This window comes from Podarcis muralis, chromosome 15 (genome assembly GCF_964188315.1).
Source record: "Podarcis muralis chromosome 15, rPodMur119.hap1.1, whole genome shotgun sequence".
NCBI classification, from domain to species: domain Eukaryota; kingdom Metazoa; phylum Chordata; class Lepidosauria; order Squamata; family Lacertidae; genus Podarcis; species Podarcis muralis.
This window is the reverse complement of record NC_135669.1, coordinates 21536751-21563370: the sequence shown is the minus strand read 5'-3', so window position 1 is coordinate 21563370 and position 26620 is coordinate 21536751. Positions and strand designations below refer to the sequence as shown.

The 26620-nt window shown below is 47.3% G+C and overlaps 1 protein-coding gene across 5 annotated transcripts in view; it reads left to right on the top strand.

Annotated features, from left to right (window-relative positions):
* NECTIN1 (nectin cell adhesion molecule 1) overlaps positions 1-26620 on the top strand; it is a 195753-nt gene that overhangs the window by 133010 nt on the left and 36123 nt on the right. For 2 of the 5 annotated variants that reach the window (XM_028708215.2, XM_028708214.2), the window contains one exon: positions 557-9200. The exons of the other annotated variants lie outside the window; for them this stretch is intronic. In XM_028708215.2, the coding sequence (XP_028564048.2) occupies positions 557-1101 (545 nt within the window). In that variant the 3' untranslated portion in view covers positions 1102-9200. Of the gene's footprint in view, positions 1-556; positions 9201-26620 lie in introns of those variants that run through there. 5 annotated transcript variants of the gene reach the window in all.

Sequence of the window (26620 nt, the reverse complement as noted above, 5' to 3'; positions counted from 1 at the left end):
TCCAAGCGGGAAACTTTATCAAACACGTACCAAACAGCAACAGAAGCCCGATGATCACCCACTGTCAAATATTCTGCGAATATTCGGCAGATGTGCTTTGAGTGCTCAGGATAGGGGTGGAAAAAAATGTGGGGTGGAATTCTGAAGGGAAATTTGAGGAGCACGGTGTCTTCAGCTCTGGTCCCCAACACCTAAAGATGTTTCCCTGGGGTGGGGTGGGTGCATGCAGTTGGCATTTAAGAGCTCTTGGCTCTGACAGGAACATGGAGTCAGGATGTTCCGATGTGCTGGGCTGATGCATGATGCTAACTTGCTTGCGCTGACAGAAGCGGACTTTGAGGCTTAATCCGACGCACAGAGGCTGAGCCTCCGTAGGTAGCCACCCCCCCTCCCCTGACTTTTCCCTCCCTTTTCCCTTCTCCTCATCTCCCCACCCCCCACCCTCCCCGATATATATTTTTTTTGAATTTGCTTTCTTTAAATTCTTAAAGCATGGTGTGGCCGTTCCTCACAGACTGACGCTTGTTCCCCCTTCCATCTGTCTTTTCCTACCCAGAATTCCCCTACACCCCGTCTCCACCGGGCACATCCGTGGCGCAGTCGACCATCCCCACCGCTGTGATTGGGGGCGTGGTGGGCGGAGTCTCCCTGGTCGTGGTGCTGGCCGTGGTGGTTTTTGTCGTGCTCCGCCACCGGCGCCACACCTTCAAGGGCGACTACAGCACCAAGAAGCACGTCTACGGCAACGGCTACAGCAAAGCCGGCATCCCACAGCACCACCCGCCCATGGCACAGAACCTCCAGTACCCCGATGACTCAGACGACGAGAAGAAGGCCGGCCCGCTGGGGGGGCACAGCTACGAGGATGAGGAGGAGGACGGCGCCGGAGGGGACCGCAAGCTGGGCGGGGGGCCCCCCGGCAAGTACGAAGACGACTCCAAGCGGCCTTACTTCACGGTGGACGAGGGCGAGGCCCGCTCGGAGGCCTACGACGAGAGGACACTCGGTTTCCAGTACGACCCCGAGCAGCTGGACATAGCCGATAACATGGTCTCTCAGAACGACGGGTCTTTTATTTCCAAAAAGGAGTGGTATGTTTAGCTCGCTCCGGCCAACCCCCCTTCTCTTGCCTCCTCGCACTCGCCACGCGCTGCCTCCGAGCCCCAGGGCCACACCAGCTGTCACGCACAGCCCCTGCGTGCCCTCTTCATGCACGAGCCCATGCGCGCACACACACACAACACACATCGACCTGGGCAGGGCGCATAGTGTGACAGAGACTCTCTGTTTTTTTGTTTTATTTTCCTTTAATGAACTGCTGCTGGTTCAGAGGCAACCAGGACAAGGCGAGGCAGGAGGGGGCTGGTCGTTCGTTTTATCCATTTTTGCTTTTGTTGTTGGGGGGGAGGGAGAGGTTTGGGAGAGGGGGGAACATTTCTCCTTCCCTGCCCCCCCCCTTAAGTCCTCCACCAGATCTTTGTTCCCTAAAGTGTTGTTTCTGTGGCTTTGGTGTTAAGATTCCTTTCCTTTTAATGACTACTGCCCACCCTTGTATAGTATACTGAACCCCCCCCCCCCCCCCGAAAAAACCCTTCTGTTTGTAGTCTTAAGGTGTCTCTTTGTCAATATTTGGGTTTCCCCTCCCAATGCCCCCCTCCCCCCCCAACACAAAAAAAACACTGGAACTTGTATGTTGTCTTAACGTTGTACGGGGGACGGGGGCCTAAATCACACACCAATGAATTTTTTGGACTGGGAGGGGGCCCACAAAGACAGAAAGCACAAAAAGCTCAGATGGTCTGGGGCAAAGGCATCTCCACCCTCAGCTGAGCTTGTATATCTGTATCTGTATATTCGTTTGAGCTCCTGTTGCCGTTTCCCACAATGCACTTGTGGTGGGGAGGCGAAATCCACCAGCCTTGTGTGTGTGTGTGTGTGTTTTTAGGAAACATAACGAATGACTTGATCATCAAAAGAACAACCGTGAAAGTACAACAGGAAACTGCATGATATCCAGGAGGGCAAGTGTAGCAATTTTCCTCCTGTGTTCTCGCTTTGCTTTTTAACGATTATTGTCATTTTCAGTCAGAGGGGTGGAGCGTCTGAGGGCCGTAGCTCAATGGCAGAGCACTGCTTTGCATGCAGAAGGTCCCGAGTTCAGATCCCGATAACACCTCCCAAATAGATCCCTGCCTAAAATCCCGGAGAGCTGCTGCCAATCAGTGCAGACAGTACTGAACTAGATGGAAAAACAGTGGTCTGGCTCAGTATAAGGCAAGCTTCCTATCTCCCTAAGTTTCCCACAATGGGCATGCCTCATGAGGCTTTTGGTACGTGTTCAGAAAACTATGTGTGTTATCAAAATTTGCTCCCCCCACACACATAGATAAACAAGGAAGGGGTACCACAGAGTCAAATTGGGCCCAACGTAGAGGTTGCCAATGGGCCATTCGGCTCCCGTGGCTCTCTCTGCTAACTCCTGCCAACCTCCTGCTCCAGGTTGGCTGTGCAGAGCGATTCCCTTCCCACGTGCTCAGTGTTACTTGAAGGCTGCAGGGGACAGGCCACAGCTCGGTGCTCAAAGGTGGGCTTGCATGCAGGAGGTCCCAGCTTCGATCCCCAATGGCATCTCCAGGTAGGGCTGGAAGAGAACCCTGCCTGAAATCCCAGAGACCCTCTGCCAGTCAGTGGAGACAGTACTGAGGAAGATGGACTCCATAGGGGATGCGGGTGGCGCTGTGGTCTAAACCACTGAGCCTCTTGGACTTGCCAGTCAGAAGGTCGGCAGTTCGAATCCCTGCGATGAGTGAGCTCCCGTTGCTCTGCCCCAGCTCCTGCCAACCTAGCAGTCTGAAAGCACACCAGTGCAAGTAGATAAAAAGGTACCGCTGTGGCGGGAAAGAAAATGGCGTTTCCGTGCACTCTGGCTTCCGTCACAGTGTGCTGTTGCGCCAGAAGCAGTTTAGTCATGCTGGCCACATGACCCGGAAAGCTGCCTGTGGACAAACGCCGGCTCCCTCGGCCTGAAAGCAAGATGAGCGCCACAACCCCATAGTCGCCTTTGACTGGACTTAACCGTCCAGGGGTCCTTTTACCTTTTTTACCTTAGAGGGACTCCATATAAGGCAGCTTCCTGAGCCCTGGCTTAGTCAAAGGGCAACGTCCCACATTCCCAAGTGTTGCTCTATGAAGGAGGAAGAAATCTCCAAGGGCTGGATCAGGCAAGATGTTGCCTCCTCCACAGGATCAGTCCTTGCTTGACCATGCATTCACACCCATCATTGCTTGCAGGGAATGGAAGTGGGCGTGCTGATAGTGTTTATTTAAATATTGGGGACTTGGCAGGCAGCAGCCATTGCCATGAGGAGGAGGTTAACATTTTCAGCGGCTGCTCACTGTGTGCATAACTTTCATTCCCATGGCTCATTGATCGCTGGAGGCTTCTCTCAGACTGAGCACAGGGGACTTCTGCCATGTGACATCTTTCAGGGTAACGTAGGGACGAAAGACCCCTCCTTCTGTTGCATGTCTTGAGGGAAGGCAGAAGCAGGACGTGTATACCGCAGGGGAAATGGATTCCAAAATTTTCTGCATCTGGGAGGCCGAAATTCCGCAACCTGAATAAACGACACATTTGTTTGCATTATTATGACTAGATGTGCATCATTTTCTCCTATGTTGAGAGTTGAGTTTTCAAATAATCTGGATGGTGGGAAGGGGCGTCATTTGCTTTTTTCAAGAAAGGGGTGAGGAACAGAGGAAAAACACAGAGGTGTTTTTACAGGCAGTAATGAGGTCTGGAAACTTGAGCCCCTCTCAGATGTCCCATATCCATGGATACTGGATATGCATAGATCAGAGGTGGATCCTGGGCTTAGGCACCCCAACCTGTGCACATTCAGTGTCCGCAGTGTTTTCTTTTAGTGAAATCTGATACATCCAAGATCCCAAATATCCCTCCAGATGGCTTCAAGACCATGGCCATGTGGAATGCACAGAGAGATCTGTACGTAAGCTGTTGGCTCCTTGTAAGAGAAAACGAGAAAGGTTTGGAACAAACAAAAAGCAAGTCCTGATCTAAATATTGCATCTGTGTCTTCAATAGCCACAGGGCACAGAGCAGTTTGTCAAAGGCTGTAGCAAAAACAGAGGCAGCATCTGCTGCATTCCTCTTGGAGGGATCTACTCTGCGGGCTTCAGCAGTCATCCGCTCTCCCCAGAGAGCCCTGGAAACTGTAGAGCATGTTCAACACAGTCAAAACTACAGTGCCCAGGATTCTTTGGGAGGAAGTTATGCTAGCTAAGCTATGCTATATTTTTAATGCAATACCATACCACTTTAAACAGCCATGGCCTACCCCAAACAAAGAATCCTGGGAAGTGAAGTTTGTTAAGAATCCTGGGACTTGTCAGGCGGCCCCTGTTCTCCTCGCAGAACTACAATTCCCAGAGTTCTCCTGGAAGAGGGATCAGTTGTTAAACCCCTCTGAGAAGTGCAACTCTGTGGAGGGAATAGAGGTCTCTTAACAATGCTCAGCACCCTTAAATTATGTGCCACAGATGTGGTATGATAATGCTTTAGATGCATAATGCAGATGGGACTTTATATATGCTGTTTTGATCCTGGACACACCTGATCTATAGACATATGATGGCCAATATCACAGACAAACCTATCCTCCATTTGAAAAGCCTCTCTCCAATTGCCCATGTAATGAGTCAATTTGGAGTCCAACGCCCAAGACAGATTTCCTATATGTACATCTATGCACTTGTTCTTCTTAATCTGCCATGGAATGGGAAGGCAAAGCAACCACCAGCCTTCGTACCGTGCCTGCTGAAGCGAGCAGGACTCCATGTTTGCAGCAGATACCGCTTCCATATAGACATACGACAGCACCCAACCAACTGGAGCTTCCAGGCCACGCTTGCGAGACGAAAAAGGCGGGTGTTAATTTGGCACGCAGGAGAATGTGCGGGTGCCGCGTCGCTGTTTGCGCAGCATCGATAATCTGTGCAGGAAATTCAGCATGTATTAAGCGGCCCTGAATTGGATGCAAGGCCCCCGCGGGACCCTAATTAGCAAGGCTAAATGATTCACAGTTAATCCATAGCGTGAAATAAGATGCCTGTAAAAGCAAAAAAACAGAACAAAAAATTATGGATCAAGGCTTTTGTCAGTGCCAGGCCTCTGATAACACTAGGAGCATCCGTTGCTGCAGCTGTAGGTATCTGGAGATTCATGTTGCCATCATCCCTGGCCAGTGGCTATGCTTTCTGGAGATGACAGTGGGTCACCCAGTGACCTTTGGGGACTCATAGTTGGGAACAACTGCAGTATAGACCCATAGATGGATAGAAGCATCAGGTGGTTTTGTCGAGATACAGGATTTCTGCTTTTCTCCACCAGCACCCCACCAAGAAGCAGGAACCACCAGTAATCCTAGGAAAGTTTGTGTCTCTTGAAATGCAAGCAGCTATTGAGCATGGGCTCGGTTTTCCTCACTTTCCTTGAATTTTATTTTAGGCAAAGGTTTATTAGCACCTCAGAAAGGTGGAAAGTCCATCTGAGAAGTATTCAGAAATCTTCTGAAATTGCTTTAGGCTACTTTTATCATTTCTGAGCATGTGTTGCTTGAACAGGACACAGACTGCAAACCTACTCAAATTTCTTTTCTTTTCCCCCAAAATTTTGTGGCAATGTAAATTTTAAAATTAAAATAAGCGGGAGGATGGGTTGATTCGAAGCTAACCTGGTTAATGCATAAGGGGGTGCTCTGTTAACTCTTGATTCACCTCCATTACACCAAGTCCTGAAAAGCGCAGCTCATAGTGGCCTTGCCAGGAATCACCAAGACTAGAACCAGTGTTATTTTTCTTGAAAAAGAGGTGCCAGAACTCACCACGAATGCCTCACTTGTTCTCTTATAATGGCAATGGCACCCATCTGAGAGGTGCCAGAACTAAGTTCCAGTTGAAAAAAAATCTTACTAGAACAGTAGGCAGTTTTGGGTTCCACTGCTTTTTCTGGTGAGCCACCTGAGGCAGAAAGAGGGAGGAAGGAAGGAAGGAAAAGGCTGAGTTAGGGCTTGAGCATAAAAGGGGGGGGGAGAACTTTAACATGACAACCATCATGTTTTCTCTCCCAGAAGCCCCTTTAGAGTGAGGGCAAGAAGGATTGCCCACAATCTGGCTTCTGATCAATGCCCATGGTGATATAGCATAGTTCTGAAGCCAGTTCAGAATGAGGACAATGCTTCCTGTCTTAACTATTCACTCTTAACCAACTTATGAGAATAAAACAGTGTTGCATCTACTGCAAAATAAGTGGCAGCAACGAAAGGAGAAGGACTGGGGCAGTTTGGGGAAATGTAAAACAAAAAACCAAACCATAAGTTCAGCTATAGTTTTCTTCTAGGTATCAGCATATCTTCACCCCCACACCTAGTGTATTGGCTGTGCGTGGCCCAACATCAGGGCCACATTCTGTCCTTGTTAATAAGGATCTCCGAGCACATTCTGAGCCCCCCAATTTTCCCATTTATTGCCTCCACCTCTCTTCTCAGTCCACTTTGCTGCCAGTTTGGAGATCAGCTTGTACTGAAACTTCTGGCGTGATGGAGAGTTCCCGCAGGCCCAATAGAGAAGCCCCTTAAGCTGCAGACTGGGAGTTCCTCGCTCCTATTGTACTTCTTAGAGTGTTACATCTTGTATCAGGCTCTCCAGCCGCTGAGCCAGACTGTAGGTGTTGAGGTGGCCATTTTGTATGCTAGTGGGGTGCATAGCACAAGCCGCGTTACAGAAGGAAGACACAGTAGTTTCTGTTTGGTTCAGAGACTTGGAGGTTGCACAGTAAAGCGGTTGTGAGGAATCCTTTGGCCCTCCAGATGTTGCTGGACTAAAAGTCCCATCAGTCCCATCCATTGTCCATGCTTACTGGGGCTGATGGGAGTTGTGGTTCAGCAACATCTGGAAAGCACCAAGTTGGCAGAGACTACTAGAGACCCAACATCCTGTTCCCAACTGCTGCTTTTGTGCCATGTGCAATTTCAGGCAGCAGCTGGCTGCTGTGGGGTGGTAGGAAAACAGTGCTTCTGGGCACAAACTTATCTCTGTCACCCCCATTCCTGGACACCCAGCAAAAAAGGTAGGAGGAAGAAATCTGCGTTATCGGCCAAATTAAATCCGTTTGAAATAGAACATGGCAGGTGTTTTTCTGATGGGATTTATGTCTGGGATTACCCATCTCAATTTACCGTAGCGATTTGATTTCCCTTATTTAATTATGGGACCGATTTTCTTTCCTCGCCTCCCTTTGAATCATTTTTATTCAGCCCATTTAAGAGAGAGAGAGAAAGGGAAGGTTTCCTGTAAGGGGGGGGAGGCACAAACGTTGGGGTGGTCTTGATTGCAAAGCAAGATGCATACTGGGGGAGAAGATGCCATTTAGATTTTTAAGGGGGTGGTGATGCCGGAAAGCTGTTTGTTGTTTGGGTAGAATCGCCAGGAGATTTGGCCAAAGGGGTTTTTTCAAATCCTTAAAACGAAGGCAAATGATTGATTGAGACAAAATATTGGATGCCAGGACATGTGAGTGGGCAGTTGAGGTATGCTTAGGCTCCCTGAGAATTCTGTCAGGGAAATAGTTGGGAATCTACAGCAACATTCACGTCATACATTTGAAGCACTCCAAAACAGCCATGGCTGCCCCCACCCAAATTCTGGGAGCTGTAGTTTTTTAAGGGTGCGGAGAGTTGTTGCGAGACTCCTATTCCCCTTCCAGAGCTACAGTCTCACTTTAACAATCAATCCCTCTTTGTGAGGAATTCGGGGAACTGCAGCAGGTATCAGAATCCCCTAACAACTCACAGAGCCCATAATAAACTACAGCTTCCAGAAGCCATGACTGTTTAAGGTAGAATCCTAGAGCTTTGGTTTGACAGTGGCCTAAATCCAAGTTGACTACAACTATAGTGGCCAGCTTGGCCCAGCGACTGTGGGAGCCCAGGGCCGGGGGGTGCCATGCAGTGTGCATGACCCTGGCACCGAAATTTGTGGGTGCTGGGTTCCTTCATGGGGAATTTTGTGGGTGCTTGGGCACCCAGGGTCCCAGAGAGTTGGCACCTATGGTGGCCATCCTCAGAGTGGCCAGCCTTTTGGGTGGTGGGGCAAGCCCACTCTATCCAAATACAAAACCTTTCCAGCTCAGGTGATCCCTGAGATCAGTGTCTTTACCTGAAGTGGAGAACAGGCGAACATATCACTGGTTGACCTTACAAAGACAAAGGGCTAGGATCCTGGTATTTATTCAGACTCGGGCTAGCCAATCCTGATGCCTCATACCACTTGCCAGTCACAGGGAACCATGCTGCACAGCCTGATCCCAATGTAGTTCCATAAACCAGGCCCCGGTTTAAACCCTGGTCGTCCGTGTCACTACTGGAACCCAAGGGCGTTCCTGACTCTGGAACGATTAACCAAAAGTACAAGGGTGTGAATTTTTTGTGTTAACGTGGTGCTAAATGGGGAGGGTGGGGGGGTATTCTGTTTTGCTAGAACATTCCGTGGGTCCTTCTTCTCTTGAAAGCGAATGTATATGTAATGGCTCTCTAGGGTAAGATACTCAAACCGGTGTAAATAGATAACCATGGGGATTAATTGCACACCAGATGAAAACTTGGATGATTATTTTATTTTCCATTAAAAAAGAAAAAGAAAATCTCCAAAGTGTTTTCATCCACTTGTGACTGTATCCACACCCTTTTCCTCCCCTCTCCTCCCACCCCACCTGCTGCTGTAATGATCATTGTGACATAAGATAAATAAATAAAAACAGCATTCGGGGGGGAAATCTACTTTTTTGGTAATCTGTGTTGTAAGTGCTTTTGTAAAAAGAGAGAGAGAGAGAGAAAAGAATATTATGAATAATGTAATGGACTGAAATTGCTTTTATGATTATTATTTTTTGTTTCTTTTATTTTATTTCTTTTTATTTTGTTTCCCCATTCTTTGTAATAATAACTTTTGTCGTCGTTCCTTTTTTTGTTTGGGCTGAACTGGGGGATTTTTTCATTTTGGGGGAAGCAATAATGGCTTTGCCCTCTTTTACTTGTATAAAATTTTTAAAAAAGAGAGAACTAGTGGTTCAACTGTGGAAAGAAATGTACTTTTTTATAAATAAAGAATTTTAAAACAAGGAAGCTGGAGCGCCTGGATCTGTTTCTTCTTTGGAAGCTTGCAGTGGGTCTGGTTCTTTGCCTCCTCTGGACCACCAGCAAAACTGTATGTTGGATGGAGGGGGAACTGGCAGCAACATCAGCTACTCTCAGGCTCCCTGCGGCTTCTGTTAACCTGCTGTCGGTCTGCTTGTAGTAGCTGGATTACGGTGCATAGAAGCCATTTTGGAAGGAAGCTGCTTGGCAGGCAGATACTTCCTGCCCTTCTCCTTGTCCTCTGATTCTGCCTTTTCTTCAGGGGAGAAGTGCAAGGGGTTCCTCCTAAGCCTCTCCTTCCTCTTACAGCATTTCTCCATAGCTAAGTGGCAGAGCATCACCTTTCCCTGCAGAGGGTCCCAGGTTCAGTCTCTGGCATCTCCAGGTAGGTCTGGGAGAGATCCCTGCCTGAAACCTGGAGAGCCACTGCCCATCAGTGTAGACAATACACTGTTCCCAAGACCATTCCCCACATGCCCTCCCAAGACATCCCCATCACCACGAAAGAAGCCTACCTCCAACCTTCTGTGTCTGCATGGCACTAGCATAGACACTGACTGTCTATGAGCTTCTTGACCCTTTCCTCCCTTCTCCACTGGGGCATGACCTGCTCCTGTGCCCAAATATACACACAAAAAGAGAGAGCATTTCAATGCCCTGCTAGATCAGACCAAAGGGATGTCCAATCCGGGATCCTGTACTCACAGTAGCCAACCAGATGCCTATGAGAAGCTCGCAGGTAGAGTCTAACTGCAACAGTGCTCTCCACCACGTGTGATTCCAAGCAACTGGTATTCAGAGCCATGCCATCTCTGAAAGTGGAAGCAAAGTATACCTATCATGACTAGAAGCTGTTCATGCTACTGGATTTGTCTAAGCCCAAGTGGGGCAATAAGTCTGGTTTCACAGTTTCTACCAGTTGTCTGTTTCCATTCATGGATGTAGCCATACTGTTGTTGAGGCTATAGGCAGCCCGCATTTGGGGGCTGCCCAATTGACCTGTGACTGCCTGCCTCATCTCTAACCATGGGGGCACCTGTCCACACAGTTGCTTGTGTGAATAACCATCTGGGGGGCGAAGCTTTTCTTTTTAAAATGCCACCTGACATGCCCTTGCAGTTCACGGGCCACAGTCTCCGTCCCCTCTCTGCTTGTCCCTGGTCTGGGATGTACAAACTGCCCTTCAGAACTCTTGGTAGCTTATTAAAGTTGGGGGCCAGGGGGGCAGGATTGCCTTCACTGAAGTTCATCAGATGTTTTCCTTACCTGAATAGGACTATCCAAATTACATGATTAGGTAAAGCTCAGTGGCATCTTAGTTTACAGAAATTCCACCACTCCAGGAATGTCATCCGTCATACAATTTCCCACCTTCATTTGAAATAGCAGAGTTACTTCACTTTTAAAGCAGGGAATTCTGATCGCCATCTTGAAATTTCATTTTCAGTAACCTGGGGTGGAGAACCTGTGGACCTCCAGTTAGTGTTGGACTCCCAACTCGCATTAGCCACCATGGTCAACGGTCAGGGCGGATGGGAGTTGTAGTCCAAGAATATCTGGGAAACTGCTAGCTCATCACCCCTTGTGGTAACTGCTCTGTGTTCATCAGATTCCCGTGTGTCTGGCTTCTGAGCTCTCTGCCCAAGGAACCCCTGGGAAATGTGGTTCTGTGAGTGAAAGCTGAGATCTGGGGGAGCATCTTTTTCCTTTCCACTGGAGCTGGCTCAGAAAGGGCCAAAGAACAAGAAATCACCCCCACTATGATCTTCAACCAGGATGTGGCTGTCACTTTGGATCACAGGGATGTGTCACTAGGTCCCTGGCCGGCAGAAGAAGCCATAGTGTGTCCTTCCGAGTGCCAGCTGGGGACCTGTCATTTCAGGTTGCCTTTGGGGGAAAGGGAAATAGATAGACAGTGGCAGCGGTGGAGGGGGACTGTCTGGATAGATGGATTTGGCCTCAAGGCTCCTTGTAGGATCTGCTCTAGAAGGGGAAGGTTATGGTACTTCCTTTGGTCTGGTCTGGCAGCCATCTTGCTCTTCCATTGCCCTTCCTTATCAGAGCAGCATTTGGCCTATGCCCAAGGAGCTTCGGCTTCCAATACCATCTGTCAGGCTCAGAGCTCCAGCAGAGACTACCTTGCTGCTTAGCGGATCAGTGCTGTGTATGTGTTCGAGATGCCCTTGGGTTTGGGTTTGTTTGGTTTTCCCCCCTCACAGCAAATTTCAGAACAAATTTGAAGACGTGTCAGCAGAATTTCACTAGAAGCCAAAGAAAAGTGTTACTAAAATGAGTGGAATTCTAACAGTGGCATTGCACATCCATTGCTGTCTATGGGAATGAACCCACAGAGAACATTGATGTGTATGTTTAGCTGGGCTGCATTGCGGACATCACCTTTTTGCCTTTCCTTGACACTTGTGGGCCCTGTTGAGAGCTGAGCACTGGTAAATAATGGTGGTTATGTTCTACCTCCACTGTTTGAGGGAGAATGCTTCTGGTCTAACAGGCTGTTTTTATGTCCTTGTGAAATGCATTGCTCAAATCGCCTAAGAGTTACTGCCAACTTTCAGGCTGTTCCTTGGTTAGCTCAGCAAAGGAATCTGTAGGGAACCCAAAAAGTTTTGATAAGACACTCTTTCTTTTCTTTTTTATACCAATATTTTATTCTTTTTTTCCATATAGAAATAATTTGTTGTTCAACAGTTATATTCCAATTCAACAATTCCAATTTAACTTCCTGCTCACCCGGCATCAATGTTTATAACCCAAAATACAGACAATTGAGGTTTAAGGTTCTGTCTTATCTAATTCCATCCTAACATGTTCTTAATATATTCTCCTGTTTTTTTACACTTCAAACCCTGCTTTGGTCTTCACATATGGGGAAACAGCTTTTTAAATAGACTAGAAAGGGTTTCCATGATTCTCAATGCTCAGAAATGGAAGGAGGAGGGAACACCTCAAGGGATGAATGATATGACACCCTTTCTTGATGCCCTCAGAAAGAAAGCATTACCACATACCAGGGATCGCGACTTCCAGATGTTGTTGGACTTCAATTACTACCAGCCCAAATCAGCTGAGCCATTGGTCACAAATGATGGGAGTTGTAGTCATTATGTTGATTAATCCTGTCACGGATTACTAGTCCAGCTGTCCTATGGGCATCACAATCCTTATCTGTCCTGGAGACCTTGTTGGGAGTCAAGGGCTGGTGAAGAAACAGTCTTTGCATTGGCCAAAGTTGGTATGAGATGAGTGGAGAAGCTGTGGCCTTCCAGATGTGGTTGAACTCCAGCTGTCCTCAGCCCAAACCAGCATGGCCAAAGGTGAGGAGTGAGAGAAGCAATAGTCCAACAGACCATTTCCCTGGAACTACTGTTTCTCATGGCTTTTTTCGAAAGGAATTTTGAGGTTCTTGCTCTGGAAAAGCACCTGAAGAATTTAGAGGAAAGTGAGTCTTGATAAGACGAATGAAAGATCTCGAGGCTTGGGGGGTGGGGGAAGAGGCCCCACAAATCCCTAGTATGTATAAATCTAGATTCCTAACAGCTGGTTCAACACAGCTAGCCAAGCACAGAAAAGAGAACAAAGGCACACAGATTGGGCACTGAACTGGAAACGGGAGGGAGGGAGGGAGAGCCTGGCTGCAACGTGGCAAATGGCACTGTAGCAACAACCCAGAGGGAATTTCTGCCTTTATTTTCCCAGGCCTGTCCCTCTCACAGCTGAGCAATGAGGGGATAAAACCATAACATGGGGCTCTCTCTTGCTCTGTTGGAGCTGCAGGGAGCCTGGAGCGGGTGCACTCCCAGTTTGGGTTTCCTTGGAACAAAGGAGGAACAGGTGTGAGTCCAAAATTCCCACAGAGAGAGAGCAGGGCGGGGAAGGGGGAGAGTTTCTCAAATTGCCCTCGCAGCTTAGAAACAGCATTGGCAGAGCTCCTCACAGCACAGTTCAGCTTTAGGCATAGCTATAAGGTTGTATGCAACCACATTTCACTCTGAGTAATCCCACTGCAGTGAATGAATCATAAGTTAGTCATGCTCACTGACCTCGATGGGCCTGCTCATTGGATGCAACCCTATAAGGTTGCAGCCAACCAAAATCTATTCAGAGTAGGCCCATTGCAATGAAATTGATTTGTGAATTGAAATGAACAGAACCAAAAGTTGTATAGTGCAGGTGCTGGACTGGCCCGGTGGGTAGGAAAATCCAGGATTTAAGGGCTACCTTAGAGAAGGTCATCTCCCAGGTAACCACCACCCCAGACTTCTGAGGGAGGTGGAACAACTAAGAGGGACCCCTCTGCTGATCACAACAGCCAGGAGATTCTCAATAAAAGGAGACAGTCTCCCATATATTTGGGGCCTGTCAGAGATTTTTACAATCAAGTGGTGGTAAACAAATGCTATTCAGTCAGTCAATCAATCAATCAATCAATCAATCAGGCAGGGGGTATCAGGATTGACTTAGCTTGAGAGCAGCAGACTAAGGCATGCAAGTCAGACTTCGTGGCCCATACAGCTTTGTTCTCCATTTCCTCACCATCTCTGCCCAATCCCCATCATCAGCCGTCTGAGGCATCTACTCCACTCTATCCAACCTTAGGGCTGGCCCTGCATTCCCAGTCAGGCTACTCCACTCTATCCAACGTTAGGGCTGGCCCTGCATTCCCCCATTCCCAAAGGGGGCACTGTGCTTGCCAGTACCTCCTATGGCACCCACGAAAGGTCTGAGCAGAATCCGTCTCAGAAATCCACAGCACAATGAGATACCTTTTGCTCTTCCTGCTTAGTTCCTGTCCACATCACCTCAGCCTCTCGTACACTGTACATGTTCCCTGAAACATGCCCATATTCCATTGCAAGGACTGGACACCCACCCTCCTTCCCTTTCTGAACAAAGGAAAGGAACAAAAATAAGCTGCTCTTTGAATGAGAGTGGCGGTCCTGATGGAGCTGCCTTTTCACCTCCACTGGAGGTGTGGAATCTAATGGGGGCCACGCCTGCCCCATATTTTGCCCCTTCTTCGGCTGTTTTTTAGATATGGCAGCCATTTTATGTTATGGCACATCCCCCACAGAGCAGCCATTTTGTGACTGGCACCTGCGACCCTTTTTCAAAATTCCAAATGGGCCCAGTGATCCAACATAATGGGCAGCCCCTGGACTAGAGGCTGCTTTAACGGCTGCTCAGCATTCATCATGGCCTCTCGACTGCATCTCTCTTCCCCTGAATAATACATTGAAACAGTTGGAAAATCCAGACATTTCCTTCCCAGCAGATATTCAGGGCTATGTCTTTAAGCCAACATTATATTGAAAGGATTCCTTTTAAAGACCACATCACTGTCTCCACCGATTTTTCTTATCCTAAAGTTAAAATACAGTGGTACCTCAGGTTACAGACGTTTCAGGTTACAGATGCTTCAGGTTACAGACTCCGCTAACCCAGAAATAGTACCTCAGGTTAAGAACTTTGCTTCAGAATGAGAACACAAATCAGGCGGCGGCAGCGGAAGGCCCCATTAGCTAACGTGGTACCTCAGGTTAAGAACAGTTTCAGGTTAAGAATGGACCTCCAGAACGAATTAAGTTCTTAACCCGAGGTACCACTGTACTATATAGCTGTTGTGTTAAGTATGGTACCCAACCTGAGAACCTTGTGCTTGAATTCATGTTCTAGTTCCTTCCATCAAGCTTTCTTCTTTCAGTTACCACTGCCCTCAGGGGCAAGCACGCAGCTTGGCCGGTAGCCAGACAGTAACTGGCAAGGAGAGGCGATGTCTGAGCTGAGAGCTATGTGTCTGTTTGTGGCCTTTCTTTTCTTTTCTTTTTTAGTAAAGGCCCTCAGAATCACCTGGGAAAAGGTGGCAGACCTACATTTTGGGTGCCCTGAAACTTGAAATGTCATGGTTGCCTCATCACAACCAGCCATGAGGTCTGGGTAACCACTGTGATGATCTTCTGTAGGGTTGTTTACCACAACAATTATGTGTGTGCTACTAACTCTCAAACTTTGAAAAATATATGAAAAAATAAAATCAATAAATCAATCGATTTGAGTAGTGCAACTCAAATTGGGTTTGCTGGACCCAATTTTTTTTAAAAAAAAAAAAGCAAAGGGGACCAAAGATGCTTCTGGGCCCCACTGGAATTAGGGTTCCTGAAGTTTAAACATCATTAGTTTCATAGTAAACCCGCCCCTGCTTGTGAATGTAATTTAGTTCCTTAGAAGCTCTTTTTTTTCATTTTTTCATTAAAAAATAACATGCAATAGGGTTCTGCCATCTTTCTTGTGTTTACCCTCACAATAATCCAGTCCTTAGTCTTTCTCAGGAAAACATGGGGTGGATCTACACATGGGGGGGGGGATCCTATAAATAAGTCATGAATTAAATCGTTTTACCCTATGTAAAAGATGCCTTCTTGGGAGAAAAGCGATGACAAACCTAGACAGCATCTTCAAAAGCACAGACATCACCTTGCCAACAAAGGTCCCTATAGTTAAAGCCATGGTTTTACCAGTAGTGATGTAAGTTAGTGAGAGCTGGACCATAAAGAAGGCTGATCGCCAAAGAGTTGATGCTTTTGAATTATGGTGCTGGAGGAGACTCTTGAGAGTCCCATGGACTGGAAGAAGATCAAACCTATCCATTCTTAAGGAAATCAGCCCTGAGTGCTCCCTGGAAGGACAGATCCTGAAGCTGAGGCTCCAATACTTTGGCCACCTCATGAGAAGAAAAGACCCTGATGTTGGGAAAGATTGAGGGCACGAGAAGAAGGGGATGACAGAGGACGAGATGGTTGGACAGTGTTCTCGAAGCTACAAACATGAGTCTGACCAAACTGCGGGAGGCAGTGGAAGACAGGAGTGCCTGGCGTGCTCTGGTCCATGGGGTCACGAAGAGTTGGATACGACTAAACGCCTAAACAACAACCCTATGTAAAATCACATAGAAATGTTTTGGGCCCTAAAGCACCATCTGGTGCTGCATGTTTATAACACATTTAAGATGCTCTTTTTTGACTAATGTAGCTGAGTCCCCGAACACAGAATCTAATTTAGGCCTGGTCTACCACTGCCACTAGATGAGGACCTGAAGTGATATAATGAGCCTGCCTTTGCCAAGCCGACCCGCTCCAGATGTAGTTGGACTCCAGGTCCCATCATCCACAGCCAACAGGGCCAATCATCAGGAATGATGGGAGTTGTAGTCTAACAACATCTGGAGGCAACTAGGTTGGGGGACGGCCACCCTTTAGTATTAGCCAGAGCTCATATGAAGCACATGCATGAACTAAAACCAACTGAAACACACTGCATTAAATTGGGGACGTGATTTTGTTTTCTGCTTTTTAATTACTGCAGATCATACCATTAACCCCTAAGTCATAGCATACACACACAGTCTTGTTCATCATATAAGAAGTAGTTTTAATTGGCTTCCAGTGTTCAAGGGAGAGGTACTAGTTTTAAAATCACACTAGTTTTAAAATCTTGCTTAGAATTAAGGCAGAATCAAACAACAACAACAACTTATTTTCTTAAAATACATATGCACAGACTTTGAACACACACACACACACACACGGCTAACATTTTTATGTAGGACATAATCCCTTGTATCCCTGCTTGATTACTGAGGTCTTTGGGGAAGTCACTGCTGTTGCTGCCCCCATCGCTTGGGATATGACTTGTCTCTTCCTCCTTCCCAAGCTCAGCACTGGCAGCACTGGCAGGGGAAACAGGGACCTTCCAGGATCAAATCAGAAGCCAGGATGGCTTTCATAATTCTGGGACAGTCCCTGGAAAATCGTGACACTTGGAGGGTGTGTGTTAGGTATGAGAACTGAAAGCTGTGAAATGTTGGACCGGACCCAAGTCTGCTCAACACAGGACCATATTTCCAACTGGTCACCTACGTTTAATGAAAATATTAGGGTTCTCCTTGCTTGGATAGGATTCAGGAGCAGAGTTAGAGGATGCCCTGGGGACACCAGTCCCTGATTTGTGCCAGACCTCTCACACCTCCTGCCTCTTCCCCTCCCTTTAAAATCAAAACAAAAACAAAGCTTTGCCCACAGGGTGACGGAGCCGGAACGGGAGGTAGGGCAAGAGTCCACCTTAATTTTCCCAGAGGCATCTATCTATCATCTATCTATATCTATATCTATATCTATCTATCTATCTATCTATCTATCTATCTATCATCTATCTATCTATCTATCTATCATCTATCTATATCTATCTATCTATCTATCTATCATCTATCTATCTCTATCATCATCATCATCATCATCTATCTATCATGTATCTATCTATATCTATCTATCATCTATCTATCTATCTATGTATCATCTATCTATCTATCTATCATCTATCTATCTATCTATCTATCTATCTATCATCTATCTATCTATCTATCTATCTATCTATCTATCTATCTATCATCTATCTATCTATCTATCATCTATCTATCTATCATCTATCTATCTATCTATCTATCTATCTATCTATCTATCTATCTATCTATATCATCTATCATCATCTAAACATATGCACATTTACATCAAGGGTGCATGCCTTTAAGGATCTACAGAGTCCTTTAAGAGCCCAGAGATACCCTTGCCTGGATCTGTAAATCTATTCCTTTTCCATCTCACCCCAAAGATGTTTCTTGTGGTGGGTGGGCCAGTCACTGTAGGGTTAATCCTTTTCTTTGCTTCTGGTCTGTGACAGAGCTGGCTGAGTGATCTGCTCCAGCTGCCCATCTTTTCTGTTTCCATTCCCCCCTTATCTCCACGTCTCTCTCCATCTCCCCTGACTGCTGCCAGCCTGTTTATCTGGCCGTTTTGGGAAAGAAAATTGCCAACTTCACACCTGTCAGCCTGAACTGATCACCCGTCACAGAGAGACTCCAGCCGGTCCTGACCTCGCAGGCTTTGTGCTTTCTGCAGGGAAATTGCTGCAGCTCCCCGAGGAGCAGGAAACATGCGCCATTTCCCATTTATGCGGGTTGATGTGCATGACCATTTGGACATGGCAGGACGTGGCTTCAATCAGCCTTAAGCTGGCGTTTCTGCATGTTAAAACCATTCGTCTCAGTGGTTCGCCACATGCTCCACTCATCAACTGGCTTACCATGAGCTGACCCATTTTTGCAAATTATTTTATTATTTAGCATTGCGCACTGACTAGCAACATGAATACACAATGATACAAATGGCTCCATTCACACCCCTAGCCTTGCTCAGGAGGCAAAGGCACAAGGAGGTGTCTGTATGCTGGTCTCACCCCCCAGATGTCCCTGTGTACTCCAACCCCCAACCTTTCCATGTTGAATACGAAGGTCTGAATGGGGGTTTTGAAGCACACCTGGGTGGACATGCTTAGAAGCTTTCATGCATTCAGCCCCCCGCCCCCCGATAATACAGTCGTGTAGAGATTTGATCTCCCATTATCGATGTCGCTGTGTCTTACTGGAAAGGACGTGGGTGGCGCTGTGGTCTAAACCACAGAGCCCTTGGCTTGCTGATTGGGAAGTTGGCAGTTTGAATCCACATGACGGGGTGAGCTCCCATTGCTCTGTCCCAACTCCTGCCAACCTGGCAGTTCAAAAGCACACCAGTGCAAGTAGATAAATAGGTACCGCTCCGACGGGAAGATAAACAGCATTTCCATGTGCTCTGGTTTCTGTCACGGTGTCTCGTTGCGCCAGAAGTGGTTTAGTCATGCTGGCCACATGACCCAGAAAGATGCCTGTGAACAAACGCTGGCTCCCTCAGCCTGAAAGCGAGATGAGCGCTGCAACCCCATAGTCGTCTTTGATTGGACTTAACCGTCCAGGGGTCCTTTACCTTTACCCTTACCAGAAAGGAGACAGGCAAGGCAGCAGTGAGGCTGGCTACAATTCTCAGAGTGGTTTAACAATCAATCCCCCTTCCCAGGAACTCTGGGAATTGTAGTTCTGCGAAGGAAGGGGGCAGTCTCCTAACAACTCTCAGCACCCATAACAAACTACAGCTTCCAGAGTTCTGTGGTCAAAGCCAGGACTGTTTAAAGTGAAAACCATATATCAGTGCAGGAATATTCTGTAGTAGCCATGATATAGCAGAACACAACGATCCAAAAGTTCTCTATTGGGATGTACCCACATTAAATGCCAGAGAAGAAGCTGGTGGTGGGAATATACGTCCCATCCAGCTGTTTGCAGCTGGACAATGCAAAGAAAAGAGAAGATGCCAAGGACCATTCAGGGAATTTAATCTCCACAGCTGTCCAAGGGCTTGAGTCACTGCCAATGTGGGGAAGCCGAGATGGAATTCCTCAGACTAGCATTGCAACTGAGTTCTGAGAAAAGAAATGATAAAGACTGGCGTGTTTTAGCTTATTACAGAGGAGGGGCCTATAATTAAATAGACATTAGTTTGCTAAATGGTCACTTCCTGGGGTTGCACTGCCATCCGATTAAGTTCTATCTTTTTTCCATTTGCATTAAGTGATACATGTTTAATTGTGTTATTAATATGCTGCAGCCGGGAAGCTTGCAGGGTTTCGTAATTGGCGTTTAACTGGATAGTTCCAGCGTATTAGTGGGTTTTTATTTTTTTTAATAGCACATGAGGAGTTCCCAATTGTCTCTGACCAATACATTTTTGGCAAGGGTCTGTCTTTGAAAGTGTTACCTGAGCAGCAAAATAGACAGTGCTTCCCCATTTCTCCCCATTCCACATCGAAGCATCACTCGTGCAGAGGAAATGTTTGTTTGCTCTTAGGGCAGTGCTTTTTTTTTTCTAAAAAAAATGTTTAGGGGTACTCTCATTTTCCTACTCATACTGAAATACTGCCCCTCATTGAGGCCAAACTTAGATTCACAAAATGTTTAGGGGTATGCGTACACCTGCGCCCCCCCCCCCCCGAAAAAAAGCACTGGGTCTGGGTGCCTCTCCAGCTCCTGGGATTCTCCAACTGCTTTTTTGGCATCTTTCCTAGAGGATGGGGGTAAAAGTCCTCTTTGCTCTCAGAGCCAGCCAAGGATAGCAAAATCTAGACCACGAGGGAGCATAAATTCAGGGTCTCTAAACTCTGCCGTTGCTGGAACCTGGACCTGTTTCCTGCCCTGCTGACCAGGCAAGGTCAAAGTTTTGAGTTATCTTAAGAGGACTTTCAACTTGAAATTGAAAATGGTGAAAGACAAATTTCCCTGCTCTAAGGAGAATTATGGGTAGGGATAGCAGCACTAACACTCATGTGAGAAAAACCTGGAAAAGGAGAACTGGCCATGAGGGGAGAGCCCCCTCTTTCTACTGGCCTAGTTTACTGCATCCAGACTGTAGCTCAGTGGCTGGGGCAACCCAGCCAGATGTATGGGCAGGGTATAAATAATAAAATTATTATTATTATTATTATTATTATTATTATTATTATTATTATTATTATTATTATATCTGCTTTGCACACAGAAGCTCTCAAGTTCAGCCCACAGATTCTCCAGGTGGCATGCATCGCAAGTGTCCTGGAAAAATTGGGACATCCCATTTTTTCCTTGCTAGAGAACAGCAGCCATTTTGGCCACTGAGATCTCGCATTATTTTGCACCATGACTTCTCCCTGGGGGGGGGGGTGCTTTTTTCAGGGCGAGATCACAGCACAAAATTGCACCAGATCACAGTGGCCAAAATGGCTGCCAAACTGTTGCAAGGGGGGGGGGGAGAGAAGAACATGTCTGGGAAGATGGGGTCCTGGTTTTTGCTTTCAGGGCGTTGAAGGGTGTGAGATTAGGGTAGGGAAAGCCCCTGTCTGAAACCCCAGAAAGCTACTGTCGGTCAGTGTGGGTAATATAAGGCCTCTTCCATTGTTCCTCTGACAGTCAGAAATTTAGGGCGGGGGGACTTTTCTTGACAGAGCGATGAGGCCATGAGGAAAAGGTCACTTGGTTAATTTCTGTATGGCAGGCAGCTGTTAAAAAAGGAGGTGCAGAGCCAGAAAAAAAATGGGAAACTTAGCAACAAGGTGTAGACTGCATCAGCTGTTCATGTTATGTCCTTGGACACATGGCTTGCCAGACAGATGTCAAAGAAGCCCCTATGGGCAGACAAGAAAAGCCTCTCCTTTAACCCCTTTACCAAACATAGCTGGACTAAGCATTTTACACCCAATTTAAGAGCGGATGAAGCAATTGGAGCTGTTTCACCAAGCCTGATTTCATTTCCCCCCCTCGCTAGTACTCCAGATTAAATTTCTTCCAGGAGTGACTGAGTTAATCCTCCACTCCCGCTGTGATTTCTCAGCACCAAAATCCACTTTCTATTTTTCCTGCTTCTGCTTCTGCCTGCTACCTGGAATGCACTCAAAGAGAAATTGCAGCAAAGGGTCGCAGGGGGTCAAGCTGCATTCCACAAGAGATTATTTCCCCCCATATCCAGTGACTGTTTAATGGCTGATGGCTCCTCTGCCTCACCTGCAGGAGAAGGGAGGTGAAAGGGAGCCTGCTGTGATCAAAGATACCTTAGCACACTGATGGGCATTTGCGCGGCAGGGTCACAATCTCGATCTGGAATTCCAGTCCGTATTTTATGGACCACCAACCTGGCAGAGGTGTTTTAAAAAGGGGGGGTGTCTGAAAGTGAAATTGATGTGTGTCTCTATCTCTCAGCCTTCATTCCCCATACATTAAATGGGGATAATATGCGCACTGCTTGCTTGGTTGCAGTGAGGGTGGTACAGGGCAGAGGTGCACATTACAACATCATCTGTACATTCATACACACATGAATTTTAAACAAACTTTTGAGTTTCAGTGCTTTTTTTTCCTTGGAGCGCATGGTTTCAGTTCTACATTCATTTTGTAGTGATGCAGTTTGTGTAGAGATATTAGCTGTTGCATGTGCTTTTTTACTATTATTGATTATTGGTTATATTGTAAACCGCCCTGTGATCTTTGGATGAAGGGCAGTATATAAATCTAACAATTTATTATTAAACAAACAAACAATTGCAAACTGCCCAGAGGACATGTTCGATTGGTTGGCATATAAATGTCCCTAATCAACAATGAAATAAATCCATTCCCCTTAGTAACTGTGGGCAAGTTCTGGGTGCCTGTAAGCCAGGGTAGCCAAATTTTCTCTTGCTGACAGGGATGGGGGGAAAGGGTTCTGGGGTGGCTGAGCTGCTAGGAGAGAGACCCAGGGGTGTCAACTTGAATAAAATATGGGGGGCAGGTATAATAGATCACATGATATGGTACACACACACCATTTAATGGCAATGCTCATCAACTTTGGGACGGGCAGTCCCCTCAAATATTTTATTGGGACCTCAGCCCCTAGGACAGGCATAGGCAAACTCTGGCCCGACTACAATTCCCATCATCCCTAGCTAACAAAACCAGTGGTCAGGGATGATGGGAATTGTAGTCCCAACCATCTGGAGGGCCGGAGTTTGCCTATGCCTACCCTAGGAGTTGGCTCCTATGGAGTCTCGCTTGGGCCATTCCGCCAATTATTTATGGGGTGGACAGGGAGGAACCTACATTTGCTGACTTCATCTGTGAACCCAGCGCTGATCTCATCTCTCTCCCATCTTTCATATTCGTCTCCAGAATCCACCTCTCCTGCATGATCTTTGGCTTACTCCCCAAATCGTCAGTCCCAACAGTAACCAAGCTTTAAGTCAGTGGTGGGAACCTCAGGTCAGGAGCCAAAGGTGGGCCTTCAAGTTGCATCCTCTGATCCTCGGGACTCTTCCCAACTGCACTCCCTCTCCCCAGGCCACAGCCCTGACTAACCCTGCTTCATGCCTTCCTCATGGTGGAGGTGGGTTGGACTGGAATGTGAACTTGCATACTGATGGTGCCTTTTGCTTTTCTGGATGGAGAACAGAGAAAGGGTATCTGAGTGTGCCTTAAAAGTAAAGGTAAAGGGACCCCTGACCTTTAGGTCCAGTCATGGCCGACTCTGGGGTTGCAGCGCTCGTCTCACTTTATTGGCCGAGGGAGCCGGCGTACAGCTTCCGGGTCATGTGGCCAGCATGGCTAAGCTGCTTCTGGTGAACCAGAGCAGCGCACGGAAATGGCGTTTACCTTCCCGCAGGAGTGGTACCTATTTATCTACTTGCAGTTTGACGTGCTTTTGAACTGCTAGGTTGGCAGGAGCAGAGACCGAGCAACGGGAGCACACCCTGTCGCAGGGATTCAAACCACCGACCTCCTGATTGGAAAGTCCTAGGCTCAGTGGTTTAACCCACAGCACCACCCACGTCCCGCCTTAAATGTAGCCTCCTGTAAAAGGGGGAGGAGATGGCACCTATTGTTTTGCCCACTTTTGCTACTGGTCCCACCAACCATGGGCAGGTGGCCCCTGGAAGGTTGCCAGGAGAGAATGTGGCCCTTGGGTTGAAAATTGCTCCCCACTCTTGATTTAGATACATGTGAGATCATGTACCCACCTTCTCTCTCTCTCTCTCTCTCTCTCTCTCCCCCCCCCCCCACTGTCTGTTTTATATTGTAAGCACCCTGAGGGAGGTAGGGAAGCCTTATCCATGTCACCTGGGTGTAACTCTGCAGGGCTCTATATAAATCAGTGGTGCAATGTGCATAGGCAAACAGGAACGCAATACTATTTCTAAGTAAGCATGTTTAGGACCTTGCTTTTGTTTGACCCTCTCGCAATTGTGTTTTTGCAAATAATAATAGCATTTTATTTTTTTTATTTTTTTAAGAAAAGCTCATTTTCTTCCTTTGAAACTGGCCGCCTTCAATTCCTCCGTATCTTTCGTCTTCAATGTTAAGAACTCTTTCTCATTCACCCCCTGGGTACCCGGCACTTGAATAACTCTGTCTGTCTTCTACCGCACCAGGAATGATGCTTCCATTGCTGTTTTATTGGACAGGACAGTAAATCTGATCCAGATCTCTGTCGCTGCAAATGGAAACATCAACCCTGCAGCAGCCTTTCTACAGGAGAATTTAATAGCTAGCAGGCTACGGCAGAAGCGGGGGCGGGGGGGACAGAGAAGGGGAGAGAATGCTCCACCCTGACATGACAACTCATCCATTCTGACGGCTTCTGTGCAATGACTGCGTGATCTGTTAAAGTCTCTGCAAGCTACTGGGTTAAATAAGCCACAGATTATATTCCACGGTGATTGCTGAGGACAGATACATGGAACTGTGCGTGTGTGTTGCGGGGTGGGGGGTGGGGTGTCATGTTCCAGGAACTCACAAACAGCACATAAGAAGGAGAAAGGCTAAAACATCTGCAGCTTCTAAGTTTGAAAACACAAATCCACTAAGTGGGGTGGAGAGGGATGTGACCGAGGTTTATAAGACAGTGTGTGGCATGGAGAAAGAAGACAGAGAGAAGAGGCTGTTGTTTTCACCCTCTCCTTTTCTTCTAACACTCCGAACTTGGGATCATTTGATGACAGCGACAGAGCTACTGTTAGGCTGGGTGAGGCAGCTGCCTCGGGTGGCAGATGTTGGAAGGCAGGGAACCGCAGGGAGGTCCTGGGGATGGGGCCTAGGCTCAGTGCCAGAGCATCTCAAGGTAGGAATGGGAGAGACCCCTGCCTAAAACCCTGGAGAGCTGCTGCCAGCCAGTGTATTATTACAATCATACCTTGGGATAAATGTGCTTCAGGTTGAGCATTTTCAGGTTATGCTCTGTGGCGACCCGGAAGTAACGGAGCGTGTTACTTCCAGGTTTTGCCGCTCGCGCATGCACAGATGCTCAAAATAACATCACGCACATGCGCAGAAGCAGTGAAACGTGACACGCGCAGACGCGCAGTCGTGTGTTACGTTCTACTCAGGATGCGAACAGGGCTCCGGAATGGATCCCATTCGCATCCAGAGGTACCACGGTTTATTCATTCATTCATTCATTCATTCATTCATTCATTCTTAGCTAGATACACCAACAATCTGACTCCGTATAATGTCCCTATGTTGATCTTGACTTATAAGGCCCTAACCAGCTGAGAAGCACACCATCTGAGAGACCTTCATCTCCCATACCAAATCACCCAGATTATTGCAATCTGATGGGTAGGCTCTGTTGACTGTACCATGGAGGTGCAGAGCAGGGTCTTTTCGGTAATGGCTCCTAACCCGTGGAATAATCCTCCAGAAGAAATCAGGCTGCTGCCTTTCAGAAACAATTAGGGGTGTTACAGGGTTGGACTTCAAACTGAAAGGAGAGGAGGCTAATTTTTTTAATAACATGACAAAGGATGTGAGAGAATTTGGCACTTTGAAGTTAGATTCACAGACCTGGAGGGGACCATGAATGACATCTAGTCCAACTTGCTGCTTCATGGAGGAAATCCTGAGCTACAGCATCCTCTGGAAATGGCTGCCCAAGCTTTGACTGGCAGAGCCTCCAATGTGAGAGAGCTCCATCAACCTTCCATGTAGTTGGTTCCACTGTCTGGATCTCTTATTCTTAAGAAATGTCTCCTAATGTTGACACGAAATCTGCTGTCCTGTAACGGAAGATATACTCCAGGCTTCTGGGTCAGCCAAGAGCTACAGTATGTCCACTTTTATATCTCAGTATTTAAAGAATCCTATCACATACTCAGTCTTTCCCCAAGCTAAATACCGGTATATTCCCGGTGCCCTCAACCTATAAACAGCATTTCCGTGCTCTCTGGCACACATCACAGTGTCTCGTTGCTCCAGAAGCAGTTTAGTCATGATGGCCACATGACCCAGAAAGCTGCCTGTGGACAAATGCCGGCTTCCTCGGCCTGAAAGCGAGGTGAGCACCACAACCCCACAGTCACCTTTGACTGGACTTCACCATCCAGGAGTCCTTTACCCCCTTTATCTTTACTCAGAGGACTTGTGTTCCACACAAGTCCTCTGATGTAGATGGTTTTGGTTTTTTTGCTGCTGCTTTAGGGCTATGGTTTTGACTTCCTGTGTCCCTGTGGGCTTGCTTCCCATCTGCCTTACCTGTATATTTGGAAATATGCATGCACTTCAAAAATAAAACACCCAAGCATGCTAAGGGTGACACCAACCCATCTCCCCTCACCCCCTGGTTTGAACATTGAACCCAGGGAGGTAAAAGAGCCATTTGCACGGCTCTACCTCTCTTTCAGATCGGAACCAGTGAAGACGGTGAAGGTCCTGTGTGAGTGCCTGGAGGCGGTTGGAGGATGGATGGTGGCTAACAGATTGAGGTTGAATCCTGACCAGACAGAAGTACTGTTTTGGGGGGACAGGAGGCGGGCGGGTGTGAAGGACTCCCTGGTCCTGAATGGGGTAACTACCGTATGCCCCTGAAGGACCAGGTGCACAGCCTGGGAGTCATTCTGGACTCACAGCTGTCCATGGAGGTGCAGGTCAATTCTGTGTCCAGGGCAGCTGTTTATCAGCTCCATCTGGTATG